The sequence below is a fragment of the Miscanthus floridulus genome, chromosome 8 (genome assembly GCF_019320115.1).
Source record: "Miscanthus floridulus cultivar M001 chromosome 8, ASM1932011v1, whole genome shotgun sequence".
Lineage (NCBI taxonomy): Eukaryota > Viridiplantae > Streptophyta > Magnoliopsida > Poales > Poaceae > Miscanthus > Miscanthus floridulus.
The window spans coordinates 164,756,259-164,782,467 of NC_089587.1; the positions used below are offsets into that span (position 1 = coordinate 164,756,259).

General features: G+C 48.9%; 1 protein-coding gene across 1 annotated transcript; it reads left to right on the forward strand.

The window, feature by feature from the left end:
- Positions 1-21: 21 nt before the first annotated feature.
- On the forward strand, positions 22-13,573 carry LOC136477477 (uncharacterized). The gene is made up of 6 exons (XM_066475649.1): positions 22-166; positions 289-484; positions 696-782; positions 10,211-10,579; positions 11,257-11,386; positions 11,553-13,573. Exons 1-6 carry the CDS (start codon positions 84-86, stop codon positions 13,196-13,198), a joined length of 2,511 nt encoding a protein of 836 aa, XP_066331746.1. The 5' UTR covers positions 22-83; the 3' UTR covers positions 13,199-13,573.
- Positions 13,574-26,209: the final 12,636 nt, after the last annotated feature.

Below are 26,209 nucleotides of genomic sequence, written 5' to 3' on the forward strand. Positions count from 1 at the left end.
CATCCAAAAACAAATAAAGAGAATAGAGAGAACAACGAAAGGGTAGAACAGCAGCTGCCCCACCAAGCGCCGACCTGTCGGAGATGGCAGCTGCGGCGCCGGCGGCGGGCAAGGGGAAGCGAAAGCGCCACCTCTCTGAGGACGACGTCTACCTCCTCCTCCACAGGTCCGTCCGTCCTTCCTCCGCCTCCTCCTCCTCAGCCCGTCCTCCCGGTGTCTCCCCGGGCGGCTCGCTTTCGCCTAGGGTTTTACTTGACCGCGCCGCTTGCAATCCTTCTCCCCCCTCAGGTACGCTCCGGGGACGATCCTGACAGCGCTGCAGGAGGTGGCGCAGCACGCGGAGGGCCGGCGCATCGACTGGAGGGCTGTGGTGGGGAAGTCGGCCACGGGGATCACCTCCGCCCGCGAGTACCAGATGCTCTGGCGCCACTTCGCCTATCGCCACGACCTAGAGGATAGCGTCGACGCCGGCGAAGAGCCTCTGGTTTGTAATCCTACCCACTCCTCAAAGCCTAGATATTGCTGCCCCTTTTGGACTGGCTTGCAAGGCGTCAAGTAGCTGGGATTCCTGTAGTGGTGATTGTTTGGATCTTAAGGTAGCACGCACAGGAATTCAGTTTGTTCTTGTGCTGGCTGCTCCTTCCGTAATTGGTGCTATACTTATTTTTTATGTTCAGTCTTCTTGACAATGGTAGGGCGATGACAGTGACCTGGAATTGGAGCTTGAACCCAATCCCATTCCGACCAAGGAAGCTTTATCTGAGGCCTCTGCATTAGCCAAGGTATCACTTCTTGTTTGGAAAGCATACAGTAGGATGGTCATTTTTTATTTTTGAATGCATGATGCCAAATCCTGTTTAGTCGTCTTTTTTTTCACTGAATTGATTTTGATGCTCAAAAATATACAGGATGAGCGAGAGGCAACTGCTTGTGTAGCATTTGCTCTGCTATTTTTCAATACCTTATTTTACCATGATCAAGTATCCAGAAGTGTGTTGGCTGCATACACTTATTCGTAAATGTAGAGGCTGGAACGTTGTTCCTTTATCTAAAAAAAAAGTATTCAGAAGTGTTGCGCTGTTATGATTGTCTTGCTCAAACAAATCTTTTACTGCAATCTTATCCAGAATGATTATAGAAGCGCCACTTGATTGAGTTGATTCCATCAAACTTGATGCAATATTTTGAAATTCAAATACTAATAAGGCCAGTCTCTGTGGAGAGTTTCATAGCGTTGTTTCCAAGATTACCATGTCATATAGAATGAAATGAAACATGGATGAAACACCCACTCTCAATTGAAAGTTTCATTCTATGGTTTCATAGACATTTAATTTTATGACTCATAGATAGTTGGTAATCGTGCTAAGAGAGTTACGTCCCCATGAAACTCAATTCTTCTCTCTCTTCTTAAAAACGTTGTCACATCATAAAAAACGCCTAGTGCAAATGAAAGTCTGATGGAACTCCCACTGAGACTGGCCTAAGAACAAATCTTAAGTCTAGAGGCAGCTTTGTGGTAGTTGGAGAGAACTGGAGTCTGTTGATGTTGAGCAAGGGTGGAATGCACCGGTCACTGATGCCCAGTAGGTGGCAGTGATGCCTGGCAGCAAGAGTCATGGCAGTTTTAGAGCCCATGAAAGGCAGTAACAAGAAGAGGCACACCTCAGGCTTCAGGTAGGCATAAACTGGACTACTGGAGAGACAACGGTGGGAGCATCAGTAGTGTTGGAGGGGCTGCTCATTGGTGGCGGCAATAGGTTTGGGTGGCTGGTAGCTTGCCATGTTGGGATTTGGGTGAGGAGCAGGGCTGGATGCTAGAGGGAAATGCTGGTGTGAATGATGATGCTTTCTACACATGTGGGCGTGTGCTTGTCAATGGTCACGGGCTGAAAAGAACTGTGATCAGGTGTTGGGTGGAATGCTGATTGGGCTAGCAAGGATAGTGCTATTACATATACCTATTAGGCTATTACAGGCCAGATGGTCTGGCCTGACATTTCAGCCTGTATAGCAGTTGACCTGGTCCCTGATTTGAATAAGTTAATAGTTATTCTGGTATGCATTTAGTATTTTAGATAGTACACAAACATATAGGCATATAGCTCTCAGTCTGAGTCTGTTCTAGATTATGGTTGATACACAATGTTGACTCTTCAAAAGTTTGGTTGATGCCTTATTAGTGACTGGAGGTTAAAGCTTCACTTTGCCACTAGGTATCACAGATGACAATGAAATATAGTTGATTTTTTTTGTATAAATAAAAAGAAAACTTGCAACTTTTTGTTTGATGAAAATTGAGCTCTTATGATCGCTCACTGACATTTATTTCTCCTTTTCAGTATTTATGAATATGAACTTCCATTTTATTTAATTATTAATTTACAAGATGGGTCTCATAGAATGTTTCAAGAAAGTCTTGATTTAAGGTTCTGTAACGTGAAGGTGTTGGATGTTGCGACTGCTCTCAGATGATGATATGCCCCAAACATCATTCCATTGATAGCTCAATGTTCATTACTTGGTCGTTTTGAAGAACTTTGGTAGCACAAAATCATGGTTTAGAAAAAAAAGGGTTCTGACTGGTGGTTCTAGAACTCTAAAAAGACTACAGTTTTAGCAATACCCATGTTTTTAAAAACTACAGTACTATGGCCCTGTTTGGCATGGCTCCAGCTCTGGGTAGAGCTGTTCCACTCCAAAACTCCAGGTGGAGTCAGCTCCACTCCAGAACTCCAAAACTAAAATGTGGTGTTTGGCTAGATGGGTGCTCTCAGCTCAAAAAAAACCGATTTCAGTGTGAATTGCCATTGTTGTCCCCCAATTCAGGTCCCACTTGTCATCCTCTCTACCCCATCTTCTTCTTCAGAAGTCTCCTGTGTTTAGCTTAGATGAAATCGTGATGGCACCATTGCTGCTGCAACGTGTACTTTGCTCATAGCTTGATTCATTACGTACATGCCTCTATCTTATAGCATATCCCTATCTATCCTGTATGAAGATCGTATCTATGTCTGGCCATATTTCTCCGGGAAGGTGAGTATCTGCGGCTCCAGGTACTTTCCATGGTAGATGAGCCTGGACATGGCCCTGTACGCGGCCCGCGTCATGTAGATCCCGTCCCAGCTCAGGTACACCGCCGGCTCCACGCACGCCGTCGCCCCCGCGAACCCACGCATCCGCCGCCAGTCAAAGTTGTACTCGCTGCCGCCGCCGCAGCAGGCCTTGCGCGTGCTCGCCATGTCGAAGCCCAGCGAGGAGGCGTTGTGGAGGAGCGCGAGGAAGGAGTCGCGCCCCCCCGGACGCGACGCTCGCAGCTCCGCCACCTCGCGCTGCAGCCGCAAGTTGTGCTTGGCGGCGAAGCGGTTCAGCACCCGGAGGCACCCGTACGCGTCGTAGTCCGCCGGCGGTGGAGGGAGGCAGCGGCGAGCTGGCGCGTGAAGAAGGCACGGCCGCCTGCCGGCGAAGGCGCGCCGGATGGGGCCGTGGCGTGGCCGCCGGCCGGACGTGAGGGAGGGGCCCGATGAGAAGCAACGGCGGCAGGGGGAAGTCACAACGCGCGGGTTTGCGAGAAAAGAAAACGAATCGTTTTTTTTGTGTAACGAGTGGCATTGGTGGGTAATTACCAACCAACTCCACGAGGAGGTTCAAGAAAGGGGTTTTGGAGCAGCAAAAGAGGTGCTCCAAAACTCCACCCCCATTTGCACTACAGCTCCATGGAGTTGGCAGCTCCATGGAGTTTTGGAGTTGGTGTGTTTGGCTAGATTTTTTGCTAGAGTTGGTGGAGTTGTGGAGTGGAGCCATGCCAAACAGGCCCTATGTCATCCAAACACCTCTTACCTTTCGAAAACCAATGTATTTTGCAAAACCATAGTATCTTCCCAGAATTCCATAAAAAATACTGTCTCTAAAGAGGGCTTTAGTGAGGGAACTCCGCCTATGTTGGGGTGCCTATGGTGTTTCAGCATAGCAGGTCCCAAGCCCTGATAAAGGAGGAGGCTTGGCGAGCCAATGTAAAAACTTAGCTACTAAAATGGAGATGAAATGGAGGGTTTTAGTGAGGGACTGATAGTGCTTGCTTATGTCAACTCTGTAACTGGGAGTATCTATGCAGAATGACATGAAATGTCCATTGTATTTGGTTTATTGAAAATAAATGTTATCCTTGTATGGCAACTTACTGGAAAGAATCATGTAAGTTTGATACTCGTTAGTAGTCCTATGTGGTTTCGTAATGTGTTATTATGCTATCATGTCTTGTTCTGTTATGTTATGTGCATAACCAGTTAGCCCCAAACCTACCGACGATGGAGCACGAGCAGGCTGTCAAGAGGATCCTCCGCTACGTCACAGGCACTCCTGACTACGGATTGCACTACCCGAGGTGTCCTGGTGCGGAGCACTTCATCGGGTACAACGGCAGCGACCTCGCCGGCGACATCGACACAAGCAAGAGCACCCGCAGGACGCTATTCTTCCTCGGCAAGTGTCTAATCAGCTGGCAGTCGGTCAAGCAGCAAGTGGTAGCTCTATCCAGTTGCGAGGCGGAGTACATCGCTGCCACAACCGCTTCGACTCAAGCTCTCTGGTTGGCTCGGTTGCTAGGCGATCTCCTGGGCAGAGACGCAGAAGCAGTGGAGCTCAGGGTGGACAGCAAGTCCGCCTTGGCCTCGGTGAAGAACCCCGTTTTCCATGAGCGCAGCAAGCATATCCGAATCAAGTACCACTTCATTAGGAGGTACTTGGATGAGGGGAGCATCAAGGCCGGCTACATCAACACCGAGGATCAGCTCGCTGACCTTATCACCAAGTCCCTTGGGCGGGTCAAGTTCCAGGAGCTTCGCGCCAGGATTGGGATGGTTCAAATTTTCCAGAAGGCGCCACACAAGACTTAGGGGGAGAATGACAGCTATAAGTCTTGTCCTTATTTATTTAGGATAATTATTTAGAGTAGTTGGTGGCTGTGTCAACCCTTATCTTTATCCCTAGCATCTACTTTAGCATCTCTAGAATATACTGTAACTTTCTTAAGGCTCAAGCAAGCTATCCTATATATATCCCCAACCTGCCATAGTTGTGGCATGGCTAATGAAATCTGAAATTCAGCCCCAAACCTGTGTTTTGGTTCTAACAAATGGTATCTAGAACCTAAGTTCATTTGGGTTCTACCCTTATCCCATCCCAATCCGTCGCCATGTCTCTCCACTCCTCATCCTCTTCCTCCAACCGTTCCACCACCTCCAGCATATGTGCTGCAGCGGCCAGGCGCGAGGAGGCGGCAGTCGAGCGTGCAGCAGTAGCGAAGCGGGCGGCTTGCATCGCCCAGGCGGAGCTTGCTGCGGCGCGTGCGGCTGAAGCCGCCCACCAGGCAGCAGCGGAGGCGCGGGAGGCTGCAGCAGTAGCGGCTGCGCTCCGTGCGGAGGCGGATGCGGGCGAGCAGGAGGACTACGGCGCCTGGGCGGGCGCGACGGCTGCGGCTCTGCGCCGCGGAGCGGACGTCGAGCAGGCCTGGCCCAACGCAGGCGGCCTGGGCGGACGCGGTGGACGTGAGGCTGGCGACCGCGACGGCTTCGACAACCGACGCGGACGCAACGTAGGCCGCTTAGACGGACGACGCTGCGACTTCGACTGGGACGAGTGGGCGGCACGCGATGCCAATGCTTGGCTGGAGCGGGAGGAGCGGCGCGAGGCGTGGGACCTGGGCGGACGGGACGCTGGCACGCGGAGCCCTCACAGGCAACGCGCCTCCTCTTCCTCGGACTGGCGCCGTGGTCGCCGTGGCTGGCCCGGCTCCCCTCCCGTCGTGCAGACTATTGTCAAGGACGCCGGCGACGGAAGGTCCATGCTCACCAAGACCAACTACGCCGAGTGGTCCATGGTGATGAAGGTGAAGATGCAGGCGTGGCGCATGTGGGATGCGGTACAGTACGGTGACGCCGACTTCGACGAGGATCGGCGGGCACTGGAGGCGCTTCTTGCTGCTGTTCCGACGGAGATGCACTCCTCGCTCGCGAACAAGCGGACCGCCAAGGACGCCTAGGACGCCATCGCCGCGGCACGCATTGGCAGCGACCGCGCTCGCAGGTCCACGCTTCAAAAGCTGCGTTAGGAGTGGGAGAACCTGACTTTCAAGCCGGGAGAGGACGTTGACGACTTCGCTCTCCGCCTCAACACCCTGATGCAGCAGTTGGCGCGGTACGGCAACAACGACATCGACGAGGAGAGAGCTGTCGAGAAGTTCCTCCGCGTCGTCCCCAAGAAGTACTCGTAGGACGCCATCGCGATCGAAATGTTGCTGGACTTCTCCGAGCTATCGATCGAGGAGGTGACGGGTCGCCTCAAGGCCGTCGACAACCACGAGCAGCTACCTCCCTCAGAACCAGTCACCATCGGTGGCAAGCTTCTCTTCACCGGGGAGCAGTGGCTCACCCGCCAGCGGGAGCGGAAGAAGGGGGAGGCCTTGGGTTCTTCAGCTTCGGGTTCGTCGAGGAGCCGCAAGCATCGGCCGCGCAAGCGGGTTAAGGCGCGTGGTGGCGCTCCAGGCGGCGCCGACGGCGAGCGCAAGGCTACCTGCGACGACACCTGCAACAATTGCGGGAGGACCGGCACTGGGCTAAGGACTGCCGGCAGGCGAAGCGCGGCGGTTAGGCACGTCGCGCAAGCGCAGGAGGGTGACGAGCCGGCTCTGTTCTTCGTACATGGGAGCATCGAGCCGCACTCCTCTCCCATGCCGGCCGCCGTCGCGCTCCTCCACCTCGACGAGCCGCGGGCTCATGTCTTCCTCGGCAACGGCGGCGACAAGATTGATGGGTGGTACCTTGACACCGACGCCACCCACCACATGACCGGGCGGCGGGAGTTCTCCGAGCTCGACTCCGACGTTCGAGGCTCCATCAAGTTCGGGGACGCCTCCGCCGTGGAGATCAAGGGCGTCGGCTCCATCGTCTTCACCGCCAAGACCGGCGAGCACCGACTGCTCATCGATGTCTACTACATCCCCGCGCTGAGGAACTCTATCATCAGGCTGGGACAGCTGGATGAGAACGGCTCGCACGTGGAGATCGAGCACGGGGTCTTGCGTATCTGGGATCACCATTGTCGCCTTCTCGTCAAGGTGAACAGAGGCCCCAACCGCCTTTACGTCCTCCACGTGCAGGTGGTGCAGCCGTGTGTCTTGCAGCCCGCCGCGACGACGACTCCTGGCGGTGGCACGAGCGCTTTGGGCACCTCAACTTCGAGGCCCTGAAGCAGCTCGACAACAAGGAGATGGTGCAGGGCATGCCGCGAGTCGAGCACGTGGAGCAGTTCTGCGACACCTGCGTCCTCACCAAGCAGCGGCGGCTCCCCTGTCCCCGCCAGGCGAGCTTCCGCGCCAAGGAGAAGCTGGAGCTCATGCACGGTGACCTTTGCGGCCCCGTGGCACCAGCCACACCTGGAGGCCAGCACTTCTTCCTGCTCCTCGTCGACGACGTGTCCCGCTACATATGGGCGGGTCCTGCTCGACACCAAGGCGGCAGCCGCGGACGCCATCAAGCTGCTGCGGAGGAGTGCGGCCGCAAGCTTCGGGTGCTACGCACTGACAACGGCGACGAGTTCACGGCGGCGGATTTCGCGGCATACTGCGCCGACGAGGGGATCCGGCGCCACTTCTCTGCGCCGTACACCCCGCAGCAGAACGACGTCGTTGAGCGCCGCAACCAAGCGGTGGTGGCCACCGCCCGCGCCCTCCTCAAGCAGAGAGGGATGCCGACAATCTACTAGGGGGAGGCGGTGATGACTGACGTCCATCTCCTCAACCACTCGCCCACCAAGGCCCTTGACGGCAAAACGCCGTACGAGGCCTGGCACGGGCGTAAGCCGGTGGTGAGCCACCTACGTGTCTTCGGCTGTCTCGCCTTCGCCAAGGAGCTCAACCACGTCGGCAAGCTCGACGACCGGAGCATGCCAGGGGTCTTCATTGGCTACGCGGAGGGCGTCAAGGCCTACCGCATCCTCGACCCTGCAACACAGCGCGTCCGCATCTCCCGGGACGTCGTCTTCGACGAAGGGCGAGGCTGGGCCGGGGACAAGGCAGTGGACGACGGCTCGACTTCGGCTCTCAGAGACTTTGTCGTCGACTACGTCCACTTCGAGGGAGCCGGGGGAGCTAGCAGCTCATCTTCATTGAGCTCGTCTACCTCAGCACTTGGCTCGCCATCAGCTCCGGCGAGTACTCCACCGCCTACACCACCAGCAAGTACACCACCTGTACCACCGGCTACGCCCCGCTCTCCTACACTGGCTCCCCAATCTCCTGCATCGGTGCCCACACCTCTAAGATCGGCACCAGCAGCCTTGGTCCGTGACGAGCAGCGGACGGTGGAGTTCGCCACTCCGCTGTCCGACGACGAGGATCGCGTCGATGCCTACCACGATGACGAGCCTCTGCTCTACCGCACCTTGGACAACATCTTCGGTGATCAGCCCGTTCCTAGACTGGCGGTGCACGACTTCGAGGCGGAGCTGCACCTGGCCCACGAGGACGGCGAGCCCCGCTCCTTCGCTGAGGTGGAGGGAGACGCGGCATGGCGTGCCGCGATACAACAAGAGATGGACACGGTCGAGCGGAACCGGACGTAGGAGCTGGCGGATCTTCCTGCCGGCCACCGCGCCATCACCCTTAAGTGGGTCTACAAGCTCAAGAAGGATGAGGTCGGGGTGGTGATCAAGCATAAGGCGCGTCTGGTGGCGCGCGGGTTCGTCCAGCAGGAGGGAGTCGACTTCGACGACACCTTCGCGCTCGTTGCGCGGATGGAGTCCGTCCGTCTCCTCGCACTGGCGGCCCAGGAGGGTTGGCGTGTGCACCACATGGACGTCAAGTCCGCCTTCCTCAACGGTGACCTGAAGGAGGAGGTCTACGTCCACCAGCCGCCGGGATTCGTCATCCCCGGCAAGGAGAACAAGGTTCTTTGCCTATGCAAGGCCCTCTACGACTTGTGGCAGGCACCCCAAGCTTGGAACACCAAGTTGTACTCCACCCTCAAGCAAATGGGGTTCCAGCAAAGTCCTCACGAGGCTGCAGTCTACCGGCAGGGCAAGGGAGGCAATGCCCTATTGGTAGGCGTCTACATCGACGATTTGGTGATCACCGGCGCCAAGGAGGCCGAGGTGGAGTCATTCAAGGAGGAGATGAGCGACTTGGGCCTTCTCTCCTTCTACCTAGGGATCGAGGTCCACCAGGACAGCTCCGGCATCTCCCTTCGCCAGACCGTCTACGCCAAGCGCATCGTCGAGTTGGGCGGGCTCACCGGCTGTAACCCAGCACGCACTCCCATGGAGGAGAGGCTGAAGCTGAGCCACGACAGCACGGCGAAGGAGATCGACGCCACGTGGTACCGGCGCATTGTGGGCAGCCTTCACTACCTCGTCCACACACGGCCGTACCTGACGTTCGCCGTTGGCTACGTCAGTCGGTTCATGCAGCGATCGACGACGGAGCACGAATAGGTCGTCAAGAGGATCCTCCGCTACGTCGCAGGCACTTCCGACTACGGCTTGCACTACCCGAGGTGTCCCAGCGTGGAGCACTTCATCGGGTACAGCGACAGCAACCTCGCCGGCGACATCGACACAAGCAAGAGCACCAGCGGGACGATATTCTTCCTCGGCAAGTGTCTAATCAGCTGGCAGTCGGTCAAGCAGCAAGTGGTGGCTCTATCCAGTTGCGAGGCGGAGTACATCGCTGCCACAACCACTTCGACTCAAGCTCTCTGGTTGGCTCGGCTGCTAGGCGATCTCTTGGGCAGAGACGCAGAAGCAGTGGGGCTCAGGGTGGACAGCAAGTCCGCCTTGGCCTTGGCGAAGAACCCTGTTTTCCATGAGCGCAGCAAGCATATCTGAATCAAGTACCACTTCATTAGGAGCTGCTTGGATGAGGGGAGCATCAAGGCCGGCTACATCAACACCCAGGATCAGCTCGCCGACCTTCTCACCAAGTCCCTTGGGCAGGTCAAGTTCCAGGAGCTTCGCGCCAGGCATCTACTTTAGCATCTCTAGAATATGTTGTAGCTTTTTTAAGGCTCAAGCAAGCTATCCTATATGTATCCCCAACCTGTCATAGTTGTGGCATGGCTAATGAAATATGAAATTCAGCCCCAAACCTGTGTTTTGGTTCTAACATTCCCAATTTATTGATACCTTAGATACTCTTAACATATAATACATTTTGCAGGTGCTAATATCCGGATCTTCACGTGAGCAAGCCTCTGGTCATCGCATTAACTTGGATCCTCCTGTGCTGAACACCCAAAATGAAAAGATAGTGCGGGTTCCATCTGAGAAACAGCTTGCTCAGAGTCATCGTATAGCAAATGTTACAGGTCCTGTTGCCAGTTCAAAACAGTCATCTCATATAGGACCCTCTCCTGGTCATTTGGATCCAAATGGAGCTTCTAAAAAGAGAAAGAAGCCAAAATCATGGTCTAAAGAGGAGGATGCAGACCTAGCAGCTGGTGTGCAGAAGTATGGTGAAGGAAATTGGGAGGATATTTTGCATAAATGTAACTTTGATAGTACAAGAACGCCTGATCAGTTATCTCAGGTAATATTGTGTTCACCTTGTCAATTGTGTAATAGCATGCACTATTCTGACATATTGCATGATTGCATCCTTATTTACATGTGTCGGGAATTATCCTGAAGCCATCTTAACCTATGGTTGCACACTTCTCGAATATACTTAATTGGCAGAGACGCAGAGTGTCCATATGCATGCATCTGTTGCTTTACTGAATAATTATGTCTTACGCCTGGGATCCCAGATCTGCCATCAAATCTTTCCCTGTCCCTTTATATCCTGGAGTTCAATGTTTATTTGTTCTTATTACTAGGTCTAATTGGTTGGCATATTTTATGCGTTTTATTGTTTTTAATACTACTCCCTCCATCCCAGTTGTCTTAAGTCAACCTTTTTTAAGTTTGACCGAATTTATAGAAAAGAGTGCCAAGATTCATGACACCAGATTAGTATAATTAGATGCACCACAAAATATATTTTCATAATGTGCTCATTTGGTGTCATAATTAATTGTGCTTTTTTTCTATAAATTCGGTGAAGCATAGGAAAGTTTGACTTAAGACAAGTCTAGGAATTGATTTATTCAGGGGCGGAGGTAGTATTTACTATTTTGGTGTTGCCTTGAGAATTCCTCTTATCCTAATGTAGATATCGTACATTAGAATATTTTATAAAAGGTTAATATGTACCATTCCTTTCAGAGATGGGCGCTAAAGCGTCCAGGAGGATCAACCAAGCCTGCTAGCACTAAACATGCTTCTGTTGGCTCAGAGGAAAGATCAGCAGCTCTCAAGGCACTTTCATTGGCTGTTGGTCCTATGCGTAGATCAGGTATTTATAGAGTTTTGATGCTTTGCCATGAAAGCTGATATTTTAGCATAATGTTTCTATGCTGAGCTATCAGCAACTCAAGCATTGTTCTGTGGCTTTGTTTCCGCATCGCAGCTGTTGTAACCCTGTCCTGTCTTTGTGGTTCTTACATAAATTGTGCATGCAGGAGCTTATCAACAAAGCATTCAGCATAAGTCTACAGCATTTGCTCCTAAGATGCCAGAAGTAAGATCTGCAGCAACCCCTTCACCGGCACCGGCACTGGCGCTGCCAGTCCCAGTCCCAGTTGCTATGCCTCTGCGTGTGGCAGCTCAAGTGCAGACTCCGCTTCATCAAGGGCAACAAGCTCCTGCCCAAGCTGTGCCACCAAAATCGTCAAGTGCTTCAAATAAGACACGGAAGAAGCAAGCAGCTCAGCCAAATCCCACCATCGGTCCTTCCTCAATACAAGCAGCAGCAATTGCTGCTGGTGGGCGACTTGCCACAGCGTCAACTGCCGCAAGTTTTCTAAAAGCCGCACAATCTAAGAATGTTGTGCACATAAAATCTCTAGGAGCAACATCTTTGAAATCTTCTGCAAGCTCTAAGGCATCGATTGTGGTTGAGCATGGAACACAACCTGGGGGCTCCCAGCACCTAGAACCTCTAAATGCTAGCGCAGTTCATGGTGTTTCAGGAGTTACTGCAGTTAATCAATCAGGGCCACTTGCTGGGGCACGTTCTTTGGAAACTAAGAAGGCATTGAGTACCACACTTGCACCTGTCCCATGCGAGGAGGATGACTCTGAATTTTGTGCGATTACGATAGATGACTTGTTTCCTGAAGATGCAAAGCAGCCAGAAGTTGTCGATGCAAAGCAGCCTGGAATTGTAGATGCAAAGCAGCCAGAAACTGTGGATACCAAGGCAAAGCAACCAGAAACCACTGGTCTCAAGGCAAAGCAGCCAGAAAACGCAGATCCCAAGGCAATGCAACAAGAAACCATGGATCCCAAATCAAAGCAGCCAGATACATTAGAGGTTGAGATGAAGGTTGAGATAGTAGATCCCAAAGATAAAGACATGCTAGAGTTTGATCAATATGTTGCTTCTCAAGGAGGACACTTAAACACGGATGATCTGAATAAAAGCAAGTGTACCAACAGTGCTTCCCAGGCCCAAGGTCTTGTTGGCAGCCAGAAGCCACAGAAACTGATTCCCGCGGATGGGAAAGGTAACCCTGTAACTGTGGTTGGGAAAGGCAAACCTGTAACTGCTGGAGTAGCAGCAACTGGGAATAAGACTAAAATTCCTGTCTCACATTCGGCAGCAGGGACCCCACGTGGCATTGTTGAGACAGTCAATGCCAATGCCCCAAATAAAACACTAGTAAGGAGGGCAGCCACCCCTGCCTCTGTCCCTGCTGGTTGCCAAGGGCCTCCCATGAAGAAGGATGCCATGAACGCAAAAGGTAACCAAATGACACCTAGCAATGTCACGGTTATCAGTTCTGGAGTAGCAGCCAGCAGCCAGACTAGTGTGGCTGCGAAAGGTGCTAGCAAAGCAAATCCACCATCCAGCAGCAGCCAGGCCAAGCCGAACAGTGTGGCGGTGAACGGTGCCAACAGGGTGGTGAATCCACTGTCCAGCAGCCAAGCTAGCGTGGCGGTGAGCGACGCTAACAGGGCTGCGATACCACTGTCCAGCAGCCAGGCTGGGCTGACGGTTAACGGTGCCAACAGAGCGGCTAACCCACCACCCAGCAGCCAGGCTAGCACAGCCGTGAATGGTGCTGCTAACAAGGGGAATCCGCCAGCAGCAGCCAGGCAATAGACAGGCCCTTATAATACAGTAAATTTTGGTAATAATCCCCGTTGGACTTCTGTGCGTCGATTGCACCTTGAAATGTGAATAGGGCATTAGGCAGAGATCATGTCATTCTTTTAACCTTGCATTTGCAGTTGCACCCATGAACTAGAGACACCTAGATTGGATTGATTTTTGTCTGGTATTTCCTGTGTGAATTGTGATGCTTGTGTTTGTTTGCTTGCGCCCGAGACGATGGTGCCATCTTTGTGCCTGTCTGGGCAGGCTCTTGCATCTCTTTGTTTTGTTGGGGCTACTATTGGCCGACATGCCGGTGTGCTGCTGAGGCCTGTTGAAACGGTGACGGTGGCACATCAAGCTGTTCCATCGTCGTGATAGATTGTTGTGGCACGAGATTTTTCCTCTCCTGTTAATTGTTTTCCTCTCCTGTTATTAACTATTACTAGTGCATGAGCTGATTTGACTGCCTGCTACGGCTGATGGATGAAGGCGATTTGGTAACCCCACCCTCCCAGGCGCATCAAATCAGGTTAGTGTCCTATTTGCTTTGCTGATAAGCCATGACTGAAAGTATCGTTGATTAATTTTTTGTAAGAGAAAAATATTATTTAAAAAGTACTACTTATAAGCTAAGCGAAATATCAGTGGACCGGGACTTTGTTTGGTGCAACTGTCACACACGGTGGCTGTAAAATCTGGACCGTCGTCTACACACGTGTACTGGAGCAGTTGACATTTCGGTCACCCATCGAATTAGCACAGTTGAGGGGTTTTCGCTCTCTTTTTTTTTTGGTGAGTGTGTGTGGGGGGAGGGGGGCGGGGTGGGGTTCGCCTGGTCATGACTGTAGCTTTCGTGCTTTGCCACTGCGACACATGGGGGAACCTGATTGCCCAAATATTCCCGTCTGCTTGAAATATGAATTGACCTATGGAGATGTCGCATTTGCGTTCGTGGCGGGGACACTTACCCTGCGATTAAAAAAGAAACAGATCAGAATGCGTGAGATCAAAATACTACTATAGTGGAAGCAAATGATTGGATGCCAACATTCAGCAATTTTATTTGCCTTGGAGAGAGATTTCATTTCATGGTTGTAAAGAGCATCTCCGAGAGTTCTTTAAATATTTCTCATAAAAACTCTATGTTTGTCAACTCCTAAAAATATTTTAGGAGAAAAAAAAAGTTCATCTCCAGTAGTTCCTAAAAAGAAAGAGGGCGCGCTGGTGCTGGAGTACCTCGCCGGCGGCACGCTAGCGGACGCGCTCCATGGCTCGGCGACGGGCACCGCCCTGCTGTCGTGGGCGCAGCGCATGCGCATCCTCCACGATGTGGCATGCGCGCTGGAGCACCTGCACGACGGCGGCGGCGGCACCTCCACCGCCGTGGTGCACGGCGACGTGTCGGCGTCCAACGTGCTTCTTGACGGCGCCACCGGCGGCGGCGCACGGCTCTGCGACCTGGGCTCCGCCTGCGAGGGCTTCTCGGCAGCGGTGGCGCCGGCGCGCGCCACCATGGCTGTGGGGTATGAATGAATTAATGTACTCATACACGGTGACCCGCGTCTCTAGTGAATAGAAAATAGCAGGGGAATGAACTCTGCACTGCACCTCGCATGAGGGCACCGACACTCGAGCTCCACCAACTCTGCACGAGCTGCCAGATCGGCGCCAAAGAAAGGCCAATCGACAACTCGTTGCCGCACGCACCAGCCCGATCGAGTTCCATTCCGGCCGCCACCAGCCCACCACCTCAAGCAAGGAAGCCTAGCTAAGCGCGTCGCTTGCGTGTGCATGCGCGGCGTGACGGCGGCGATGGGGGCGGAAGCGTGCGGTGCTGGTGGGCATCAACTACCCTGCCTGGGACGACGAGCTAAAGGGCTGCTTCAACGACGTGACGTGCATGCACTGCTGCCTCGTCGAGCGCTTCGGGTTCGACGAAGCGGACATCCGCGTCCTCGCCGACGCCGACCCTTTCTTCCTCCGCACGGGCATCGTGTCCAGCAAGTCCGACGTCTACGGCTTTGTCGTGCTCCTGCTCGAGGACGTCACGGTGAAAGCATCTAGGCCCCTAGTTGGGTTTCGGTGATTAATGATAATACGTGATTACTGTGACTAACGTGTGTTTTGCAGAGGCAATTAAGTTAGGTCACGGTAATGGAGATCGATTGGGCTATCATGATGGTCATACCCCTACGATGGAAATCAGTTCGGTTTTTAAAGGATGGACGACAAGGTTAAGGATGGACTAGTTCTAAGTGTCGATTAAAGTTGGAGTGACACAGAGTAGTTTAGGACTTTGTTTTTCCTTTGGCCGTACTATTAAGGGGGTACGGACGGGTAGCTTGACCTAGGTGAGTCTAGTGGGTTAGGTGTGGTGCACACTTGCTAAAACTAGCGCTAGATAGCTCCAAAATAGTCCTTAGATCCAATGGAGCAAACTTCATTCACATATGATCGAGAGTTGGAAGTGAATGGAGGGTTAAATACTGACCGGACGCTGGCTTCGGTGTGACCGGACGCTGGCTTAGAGTCCAGTCGGTTCATTTGATCAAGGTGAAGTCGTCTGGAAGCGACCGAACGCTGAGAGGTCAAGTGACCGGACGCTGAGGGCTAGCATCCGGTCGACTCCAGTAAGGTCTCAGAGAAGGAGAATCCTGATCAGACGCTGCTCAGCAAGTGACCGAACGCTGGGGGTCCAGTGTCCGGTCGACATCAGTAAGGTTTAAGTGAGGGGAAAACGTGACCGAACACACCAGCGTCCGGTCAACACTTAACCACTAGAGTTCGGGGTGTACTGACCGGAGCATCCGGTCAACATGACCGGAGCGTTCGGTCACCCCGTAGAGGCACATAACGGTTCATTTTTTAGCCCATGTTATAAATACCACCTCCATTCGTGTGTGGGGGTACTTTTGCTCATTCCAACGGCTGAGAAACACGTTTGAGAGTGCCAAGAAGAGCAAGGTCCTAGTGAGGTGATTGAGATTTGAGAATCCCAAAGAGAGCCCTCATTAGTGAGATCAAGAGTAGCAAAGTGTGCATCCACCCTTCTCATTAGGCTTGTCGTGGTCAAGTGAGAGGTCATGCTTGTTACTCTTGGTGATCGCCATCACCTAGATGGCTTGGTGGTGATTGGGAGTTTGGTGATTATCCGGCGGAGCTTATGGGTGACCCAACTCAAGTTGTGAGCGGTTGTGGGTGATTCACCGCGACGGAGTGTCAAAGAATCAACCCGTAGAGAGCACTTGATCCTTGCACGGATCAAGGAGGAGCTACACCCTTACGCGGGTGCTCCAACGAGGACTAATGGGGAGTGGCGACTCTTCGATACCTCGGCAAAACATCACCGCGTTCCTTCTCCTCTTTTTACTTTAAGCATTTACTTTGAGCAATTCAATACTTGTCTTTTACATTCCTAGAATTGTCATGCTAGAGTAGGATTATAACTTAGGGTGCTAAACTTTTATGCGTTAGATCAATAGAAACACTTTCTAGTCACAAGGGGTTAATTGGGCTAACCATATGATTTGATTATTGCAAAGAAATTTGTAATTAGCCCAATTCAACCCCCCTCTTGGGCATCTTGATCCTTTCAATTGGTATTAGAGCATCGTGCTCACGTATTTAGGCTTAACCGCCTAGAGCAAGATGTCTCACGGGGATGGACCTCCTCCTATCTTTGAGGGCGATAATTTTCCTTATTGGAAAATTCGCATGGAGGCGTATCTAGAAGCTCTAGATGTTGGTATTCTTAGAGCCACCTCACATGGCTTCCCAAAACCCCAGGATGCTACTCACCTACAAGGCGATGAGGTGAACTACGAGAAGTGAAATGCAAAGGCTTGAAACACCATCTTTAGAGGCCTTTGTAAAGATGTGTTCAATCGGGTGAGGAACTACAAAGACGCCCATGCACTATGGTCGAACGTTTGTACGCTCCATGAGGGAACTAAGAGTGAGCATGAGGAACACTATCACCTTGTCATGAAAAAGTTCAACTCTTTTGAAATGCTTCCTAAAGAATGTGCTAATAAGATGTATTCACGTTTGAATGTTCTTGTAGAGAAAGTCAATGGGCTTGTACTCACTCAAATGCAACCATTTGATGTTGTAAGAAAGATTTTGAGTGTCCTCCCCATTGATAAATATGGGCATATTGTGACCATGCTTCATTAAGGTGATCTTTCCACCGCTACACCGACACAAATCTTAGGAAAGATCAATGCTCATGAGATGTACATGCACATCACGCCACAAGATGGCTCATCCTCTATCAAGAAGAAAGATAAGGACTTAGCATTCAAAGCTAGCCAAGAGAAGGGTAAAGCTAGACTTGAGTATGAGAGCTCAAGTGATGATGAAGTTGATGATGAAAGTCTTGCTCTCATGGTGAAAAAGACTGTCAAGATGCTAAAGAAGCTCAACAAGAGTGGCATCAAGTTTGATGGCAAGAAGAAGAAGTTCTTCACTAGCTCTAGAAGGAAGCCAATCTCTGAGATGGATTGCTTCAATTGTGGAGAACTTGGTCATCTAGCACACCAATGCACTAAGCCCAAGAAAGACAAGTTCAAGAACAAATACAAGGGCAAGAAAGATGACTCAAGTAATGAAGAAGAAGAAGAACAAGTCATATAAGAAGAGAGATGGCAAGAAGAAGGACTTCCATAAGAAGAAGAAGAGTGGAAAGGCATACATTGTCGGTGATTGGCTCACGAACATTGATTCATCTAGTGCCTCATCCGATGATGATAGTGACAATGAGAAGGTGGCCGCAATTGTTATCAACTCTTCATCATCTTCATTGCCACCACCGCCATCATCCTTTACACACCTATACCTTATGGCTAAGGGTGACCGCAAGGTATCTAACAATGATGATAGTAGTGATGATGATAGCGATAGTGATGATGATGAATATGAATCACCTTCTTATGATGATCTTGCTAGATTGCTAAAACAATACACTAAGATCATTATAAAAACTAGAGCTAAAAATAAAAAGTTAGAAACTAAAAATAATTCTCTTTTAGCCAAATGTGATATAGCGGAAAAGACTAGTGTTGAGCTTAAAGAAGCAAATGATGCTATATCATCCAAACTCAAGGAGCTCAAATCTTCTAAGAAAGAGCTTAAAGAAAAACATGATAAACTTGAGAGGACACATAATGAGCTCATCACTAGCCACAACAAGCTAAGAGAAGAATATACTACTCTTAACGTTAATCATGATAATCTTGTTATTGCTCAAGAATTCTTATCTAATGAGCCACATGATGCTACTAACTATATTGTTAAGATTGATATAGCTACATCATGTGATGACTTGATTATTGAGAGCATTGAGCAAAGTTCTAGTAGCAAGAGCAAGCAAGTGGTTGAAGCTGATGATTATGATGAGTTTGTCAAGCTCAAGAATGACAATGAAAAGCTCAAGAAAGATCTTGAAGAACTCAAAACCACCAAGTCTATTGTGCTAGAAACTATTGTTCATGATGATGGTTTGATCCTTGAGAATGAGAAGCTCAAAGATGAGAACAAGAAGCTCAAGGAAGAGAAAAACAATGATGCTCTTAAGGAAGAAAACAAGAAGCTCAAGTTGAAGAAAGAGCATCTCAAGATTAGATTGAGCAAGTTCACTAGAGGCAATCATCTTTAAAGTGAGCTACTAATGAGCACTATCATGAAGATGGATAGAAGTGGCATTGGGTACTTGGCAAACCAAGAGAAGAAGGCTCAAGCTCAACAACAACATAAGTCCAAGCCAAAGACAAAGAGATATTTTGAGTGTAGACAAGAAGGCCACTTTGCTCTTGAGTGCCAAACTCCACCACCACAATCTTTGCCCAAGCATGCTAGACCTTTTGCCTTCAATGCTCACTACATGCTTAGAAAGGATTCTAGTAGAAAGATGAAAGTGATGTTATTAGGACCTCCAAACAAGAATATGCCTAAGAAAATTTAGGTTGCAAAGTCACTTGTTGAGAAGGTGAAAGGCCCTCAACAAGTTTGGGTTCCTAAAGCTTGATCTCTTGTGTGTAGGTGAACTACAAGACCAGTGGAAGTCATTGGGTTATTGATAGTGGTTGCACACAACATATGACCAGTGATCCTCGTATGTTCACCTCACTAGATGAAGAAGTAGATGGACAAGAAAGAATCACATTTAGAGATAACTCAAAGAGTCAAAGGGCAAGGTCAAAGGATTGGGCAAAGTGGCTATATTAAATGATCATTTCATCTCCAATGTGCTATATGTTGCTTCATTGAGTTTCAACTTGCTATCCATTGGACAATTGTGTAATCTTGGCTTCCAATGCTTGTTTACCGAGAAGGAGGTTGTCGTATCCAAGAAGGATGATGATTATGTGATATTCAAAGGATTTAGATACAACAACCTATATCTAGTAGACTTCACCTCCAAAGATGCAAACTTGAAGACATGCCTATTCACCAAAACAACTCTTGGGTGGCTATGGCATAGAAGACTTGCTCATGTTGGCATGAGCTCACTCAAGAAGCTAATGAAGAATGATTTAGTGAGAGGGTTGAAGGATGTGAAGTTTGAGAAGGACAAGCTTTGTAGTGCATGTCAAGCCGGCAAGCAAGTTGCAAATACCCATCCAACAAAAGCTTTTATGTCAACCGCAAGAGTGCTATAACTCCTTCATATGGATTTATTTGGACCAACAACATACAAGAGTTTGGGAAGAAATCTTTATTGTCTTATGATTGTTGATGACTATTCAAGGTATACATGGGTATTCTTCCTTCTTGACAAATTCAAAGTTGCATCTTGTTTTAAGAAGTTTGCCAAGAGAGCACAAAATGAATTTGAAGTGAAGCTTAAGAAGATAAGGAGTGACAATGGGAAGGAATTTGACAACACAAACATAGAAGCCTATTGTGATGAAGTTGGGATCAAGGTCTCCACAACATATACTCCTCAATAAAATAGTGTAGTTGAGAGGAAGAACCGAACATTAATCACTCTTGCAAGAACAATGCTTGATGAGTACAACACCCCCGAAGCTCTATGGGTAAAAGCTATCAACACCGCATGCTATGCATCAAACCACATATTCTTTCAAAAGTTCCTTGGTAAGACACCTTATGAGCTGCTCAATGGGAAGAAGTCAGACGTCTCCTTCTTTAGGGTGTTTGGTTGCAAATGCTACATCTACAAGAAGCGCCAACACCTAGGGAAGTTTCAAAGACGTTGTGATATTAGTTTTTTTGTTGGTTACTCATAAAAGTCCAAAGCATATAGAGTATTTAATCATGCCACCGGCTTGGTTGAAGAAACATATGATGTGAAATTTGATGAATCTAACGGCTCCCAAGGAGCACATGAGAATCTTGATGATGTAGGTGATAAACCATTGAGGGAGGCTATGAAGAACATTCCAGTTAGAGACATCAAGCCTAAAGATGATGAAGATGATATATAAGTGATTAAATCACCTTCTTCATCAAGTGTGCCACAAGATAGTGATAAAGATAGGAGAGTAGAAAATAAAGACACTTATGTCTCTCATGATCAAATGGTGGTACAAGCATAAGATGTTGATGCTCCACAACCTCCTCCTCAAGTGGTCAATAGAAGAAATACACCTCTACTATAAGATCATCCATAAGATCCCATCATAGGGAGTTCATCAAAGGGTGTAATGACTCGCTCATAAAAACTTGCTTCATTTATTGCTCATCACTCTTTTATCTCTTACTTTGAGCCTACTAAGGTAGAAGAAGCTCTTCAAAATCCAGATTGGATAAATACAATGCATGAAGAGTTGAACAACTTCACCCGCAATGAAGTTTGGACTCTTGAAGAGCGGTCCAAAGGTGTAAGAGTCATTGAAACAAAATGGGTGTTCCGAAACAAGCAAGATGATCAAGGCGTTGTTGTGAGGAAAAAGGCAAAACTAGTGGCAAAGGGGTTCTCTCAAGTTGAAGGTTTGGATTTTAGAGAGACCTTTGCACCGGTTGCAAGATTAGAAGCCATCCATATCCTCCTTGCATATGCATTACATCATGAAATGAAACTTTATCAAATGGATATGAAAAGCGCATTTTTAAATGGCTTTATTAATGAACTAGTCTATGTTGATCAACCTCCCAGGTTTGAAGACCCTAGATATCCTAATCATGTTTATAGGTTGTCCAATGCTTTATATGGGCTTAAGCAAGCCCCAAGAGCTTGGTATGAGCGCCTTCGGGACTTCCTCATTGAGAAAGGCTTCACCATTGGAAAGGTCGACACCACACTATTCACCAAGAAGCTTGATGGACATATCTTCATTTGTCAAGTGTATGTTGATGATATCATCTTTGGATCATCAAATGAAGATTCTTGCAAAGAGTTTGGTGAATTGATATCGAAGAAGTTTGAGATGTCAATGATTGGAGAGCTTACATTCTTTCTTGGTTTTCAAGTTAAGCAAATGAGAGAAAGGATTTTCATCTCTCAAGAGAAATATACTAATGACCTTCTCAAGAGATTCAAGATGGATGAATGTATGCCAATCAAGACACCAATGCCAACTAATGGACATTTTGACCTAGATGAGGGAGGTAACCCAGTTGATCAAACTCTCTACCGCTCTATGATTGGTAGCTTGTTATATTTGACCGTATTTAGGCCTGACATCATGTTTAGTGTGTGTATGTGTGCTAGATTTCAAACTAATCCTAAGGAAACTCATTTGATTGCCGTAAAAAGAATCCTTAGGTATCTTAAGCACACACCAAGCATTGGCCTTTGGTATCCCAAAGGAGCTATATTTGAATTAGTTGGCTATTCCGATTCAGATTATGCCGGTTGTAAAGTTGATAGAAAGAGCACATCCGGAGGGTGTCATTTGCTTGGTAGATCACTTGTGTCTTGGTCCTCCAAAAAACAAAATAGTGTGGCTTTGTCCATCGCTGAAGCGGAATACATTGCCACGGGTGATTGTTGTGCACAAATATTTTACATGAAACAAACTTTGCTAGACTATGGTATAGTTCTAGATAAAGTACCTCTTTTGTGCGACAATGAAAGTGCGGTAAAATTTGCAAATAATCCGGTTCAACACTCTCGCACCAAGCACATAGATATCCACCATCATTTTCTTAGAGATCATGTTGCTAAAAATGATATATCACTAGAAGGTATAAGGACCGAGGATCAATTGACGGATATCTTCACTAAACCGCTAGATGAGACAACATTTTGTAGATTGCAGAATGAGCTCAATGTGCTTGATTTTAGTAACTTCACTAAAAAATGAGCTTGTGTTGTCCCTTGCATTGTATTGTAATATACAACATGTTTAATGTTTTGTAATGCATATAGGGCTTGTCTAACATGGTTAAGATAACCGCCGAAAAGCATGTGAAGAAGCTTAATCTTGGATCAAACTTGACAAGCAACTAGATTTACTTACAAATATTGCATTGCATATGCATGAATGTTGTTTTGTCGTTTGTCTTCAAATTGCCCTCTTATTGCCTATTTTCTTAAAAAGAATTATAGCCTAAGGCAAAATATTTTGAAAAACTTAAGGGTTTGAGAGAGGTCACTCACATCAGTCCCAATTGATGTTTATTTAGATCTTATTCAAGTTGGGACTTGATTGGGAACAGGCAGCATGAAGAACTTTGAAGATTTGCTGGAAAAAGAGTGACCGGACGCTGCACCAGACTCTGGAGTCCAGCGTCCGGTCAGTTCATAGGAGGTGAACTCACTGCGAAGGAGTGATCGGACTCTATGTTTCAGCGTCGGGTCAGTTGGAGGTTCAACGTCCGGTCGAGCAAGAAGGCGTCAAGGCAAGGTGAACGGACTCTGGCTACGTCCGACCAGTGTCCACCGGACGCATCCGGTCGTGTTTCTAGAGGATTTGGACCTCTCTAGAATCGACCGGATGATAGGTGGCAGCGTCTGGTCACTGCCACCGGAGCGCCCGGTCAATAGGAAACGTGCACGATTCTATTTCTTTCCTATTTCCTTTTCTGTTATGGTCGGGAGCCACCATATAATGCAGCATCGTCGCTAATCTACCGCTAACCCCCACCGATTTCACCACCCCAATCCACCGCATCTAACCCAAGCCGCCGCCTTTGCACATCTCGTCGACGCCGTCTTGCTCTAGTGCCACCGCATCCACATCGCCGCACAGCCGCACCGCTCTGCACGCCGTGGCACTCTGCTCACGCCGCGCAACCACAGCGCCACCCTCCGAGCCATCGTGCACCGCGCAAGTCTCCCCGCACATTCACCGCCCGAGGCACCGTGCCCTACCCGTGCCAAGCCATCGCGCCGCCATTCTTGTGCACCATCGCAGCGCCGCAGTGCCGCCTCCCTACGTCAGCCACCACCTAGCACCAACCCTAGCTGCAGTGCCAACTGATCCATCACCGAAGAGCCTCCAGTGCCTACTCTGAACCCTTGCCATCGATTCACTGCTCATCGTGTAACCCTAGCCGATCCGGTGGTTCCCCGTCCGTACCACTTCTCATCGATTTGTCGGTTCATCAGGTAGCAAGCACACGTTTCAATTTCGGACCTAATTGCTTGCTTTCTTAGGGTTTTGTATCTCTAGATGCATAATTAAAACTATTTGTATTTCCTGATCTATTCCATCGTGCAGCGGGTCGGTGTTGTTGAGGTCTCAGTGGCAGTTGTCAGTTAACTCAGGGCCAAGCTCGTGAGTATGGATCGAGGCCAAGCCTTGGAAGTGATAGTTGATCTTTGTTAGTGGCAGTTGATTCTTCTTAGATCCATCAGATGGCTCGTACTGTTGATGCAAAAAGTGGATCTGCAAACACAAAGGGCTAATACCCGAATCGATATCCAAGGCGTGCCAGTCGATTTGACCTGTTAATCGACAAGGATGAAGATACGAGCACTTTGGTCCTGACAACAGCGATACGCCCGGAAATCACGGCCAAGAGGTACTCACGCGGAACTCGAGGATCGCCGAAGGTCGCACTGAAGCGATGCAGCTCGCCGAATCAATGAGAACTCGTAAAAAGAAAATAATGCAAATTGACGAAGTCGCCGAAAAGTAAGTAGATGCAAATGGGAGTAAAAATTGGTTTTGATATTGATTGATATATCTTAATTACATTGCCCCTCACTCCATATTTATACCCTGATCTAAAGAGACACAACCAAACACGACTAGGACACCAAGCCCATATCTAAGGAAACACGTGACTCTTACATGAATCATACTCTAACAAATATAGAAAAGGAAATCAACTCCTATCTATTTCCCTGTCCGCCTCAATTACGATGGAAATCCCACCGTCTTCCTTCCCATCGGCATGCCCCCTGTTTCATCGGCAACAGTCTTCAAGTCTTCCCTCATCAGCATACTCCTTATTTCATCGGCAGTAGTTCTCAAGTCCTCCTTCATCGGCATACTCCCTGTTTCATCGGCAGTAGTCTTCAAGCCTCCCTTCATCGGCATTGACAATGACACCTTCAACCTCATCGGCAACGCCCGAGTCTAAATCAACCTCTCCATCGACCATCACCAGCTATCGGCAACCATCTTTACAAGCTGGCTTTCATCGGCTATCAAAGTATACAGTAACTTTCCCCTTGCCGATTAGCCCACTCCGATCACTTTGACACGTGCAAAAAAACGGTGTCAACACATGCCCCCCAATTTCGGAGTATAAAACCATTAATGCTCCGAAATTTACTCCAGATTACCGTAACTCATTCTCCAAGCCAAAACTTGATTTGTTATCAAATCCAATCAAATCTAATCATGATTCACGCACTTCAGTAAATATCGCACAATCACCAACCACTCTTGTCTTGATTATGGTTAATATACCGAAACAATAACCCATCGGCAAGATCTTAACATGATAATACTATCATTTTCAGAATTAAAACATCCTGTACCGATATCTCTTCCAAGTCATAATTACTTGCCATCAACCCATCTGTACAATCCCCCAATCATCGTGCGAACAGTTACCATATCCATCTGAACCACTTCAACCTACATGCGCGCGGCATAGAGATAAGTCCAAAATACCCCTACTCCAAGCGGCTTATAAATAGATTCCTCCGGAACACTCGTCTTCTACCCTTAGACTCCAATCTTTGACATTTTCTCTTTCTGGCGGCGACTCCGACGATCCACTGCACGACCTCAACCAACAAGAACCCTTCTCCAGCGTTACCTCAAGTCTCCGACTCGTGCCCTCATCTTCCTCAAGATAATGGCAATCAACTTCGACGTTCCCGCGGTTCGCTCCACTTCCATTACCTTTTACTTTGATTCCTTTAGTTTTTGCAAATCCATACAGTTGGTGATTTTTCCTTTCTTTTGTTCTCCGAATCCCTTAAACTTAGGAACTACGCAACAAATTAGTTATTCCAACCGATCAGCCGCATGTCCAATGCCTAGGACCTAATGGGCAACCCAGATCCAACCGATCTGATCAATGCAGAGGTTAACAGAATCCCCTTTAGAGCCCAAAATTTCTCTCTGAATTTATGGAAAGATACATTCCGATCTTGGCCCAAAACCACCAAAGGGTGGAAAGATTGGTACTTGAGGGTTAATAGATCGATGCAAGTATACTGGGCAGAACGGAAGTTGGACCAATACATTAGGCTATCTATTGCCGATATGCAGAAGAATGAATCAATGATGATTGCAGCTGCTTACTTCTGGTCAGACACAACAAACACTTTTATGCTTGGACATGGCCCAGCTACTCCCACACTTGCCGATGTCCACATGCTCACTGGCTTGGATATTTCAACTGCCGATGAAGGCTCCATTTATGGTAGAAAACCTGAATATAGGGTGAATACCCGCAACATCGGCGGTTGGACGGGATACATTCAAGAATACCAGAAGACTGGGACACTTAACCAGAGGGAACATGCCACATTCTTGAATATGTGGTTAGAAAAATTCATCTTCTGTGGTCGATCAGTAGGACCAACCAACGCCTTCCTCCCCGCAGCTGAACTTTTGGCTAATGGTGTAAGGTTTCCTCTTGGCC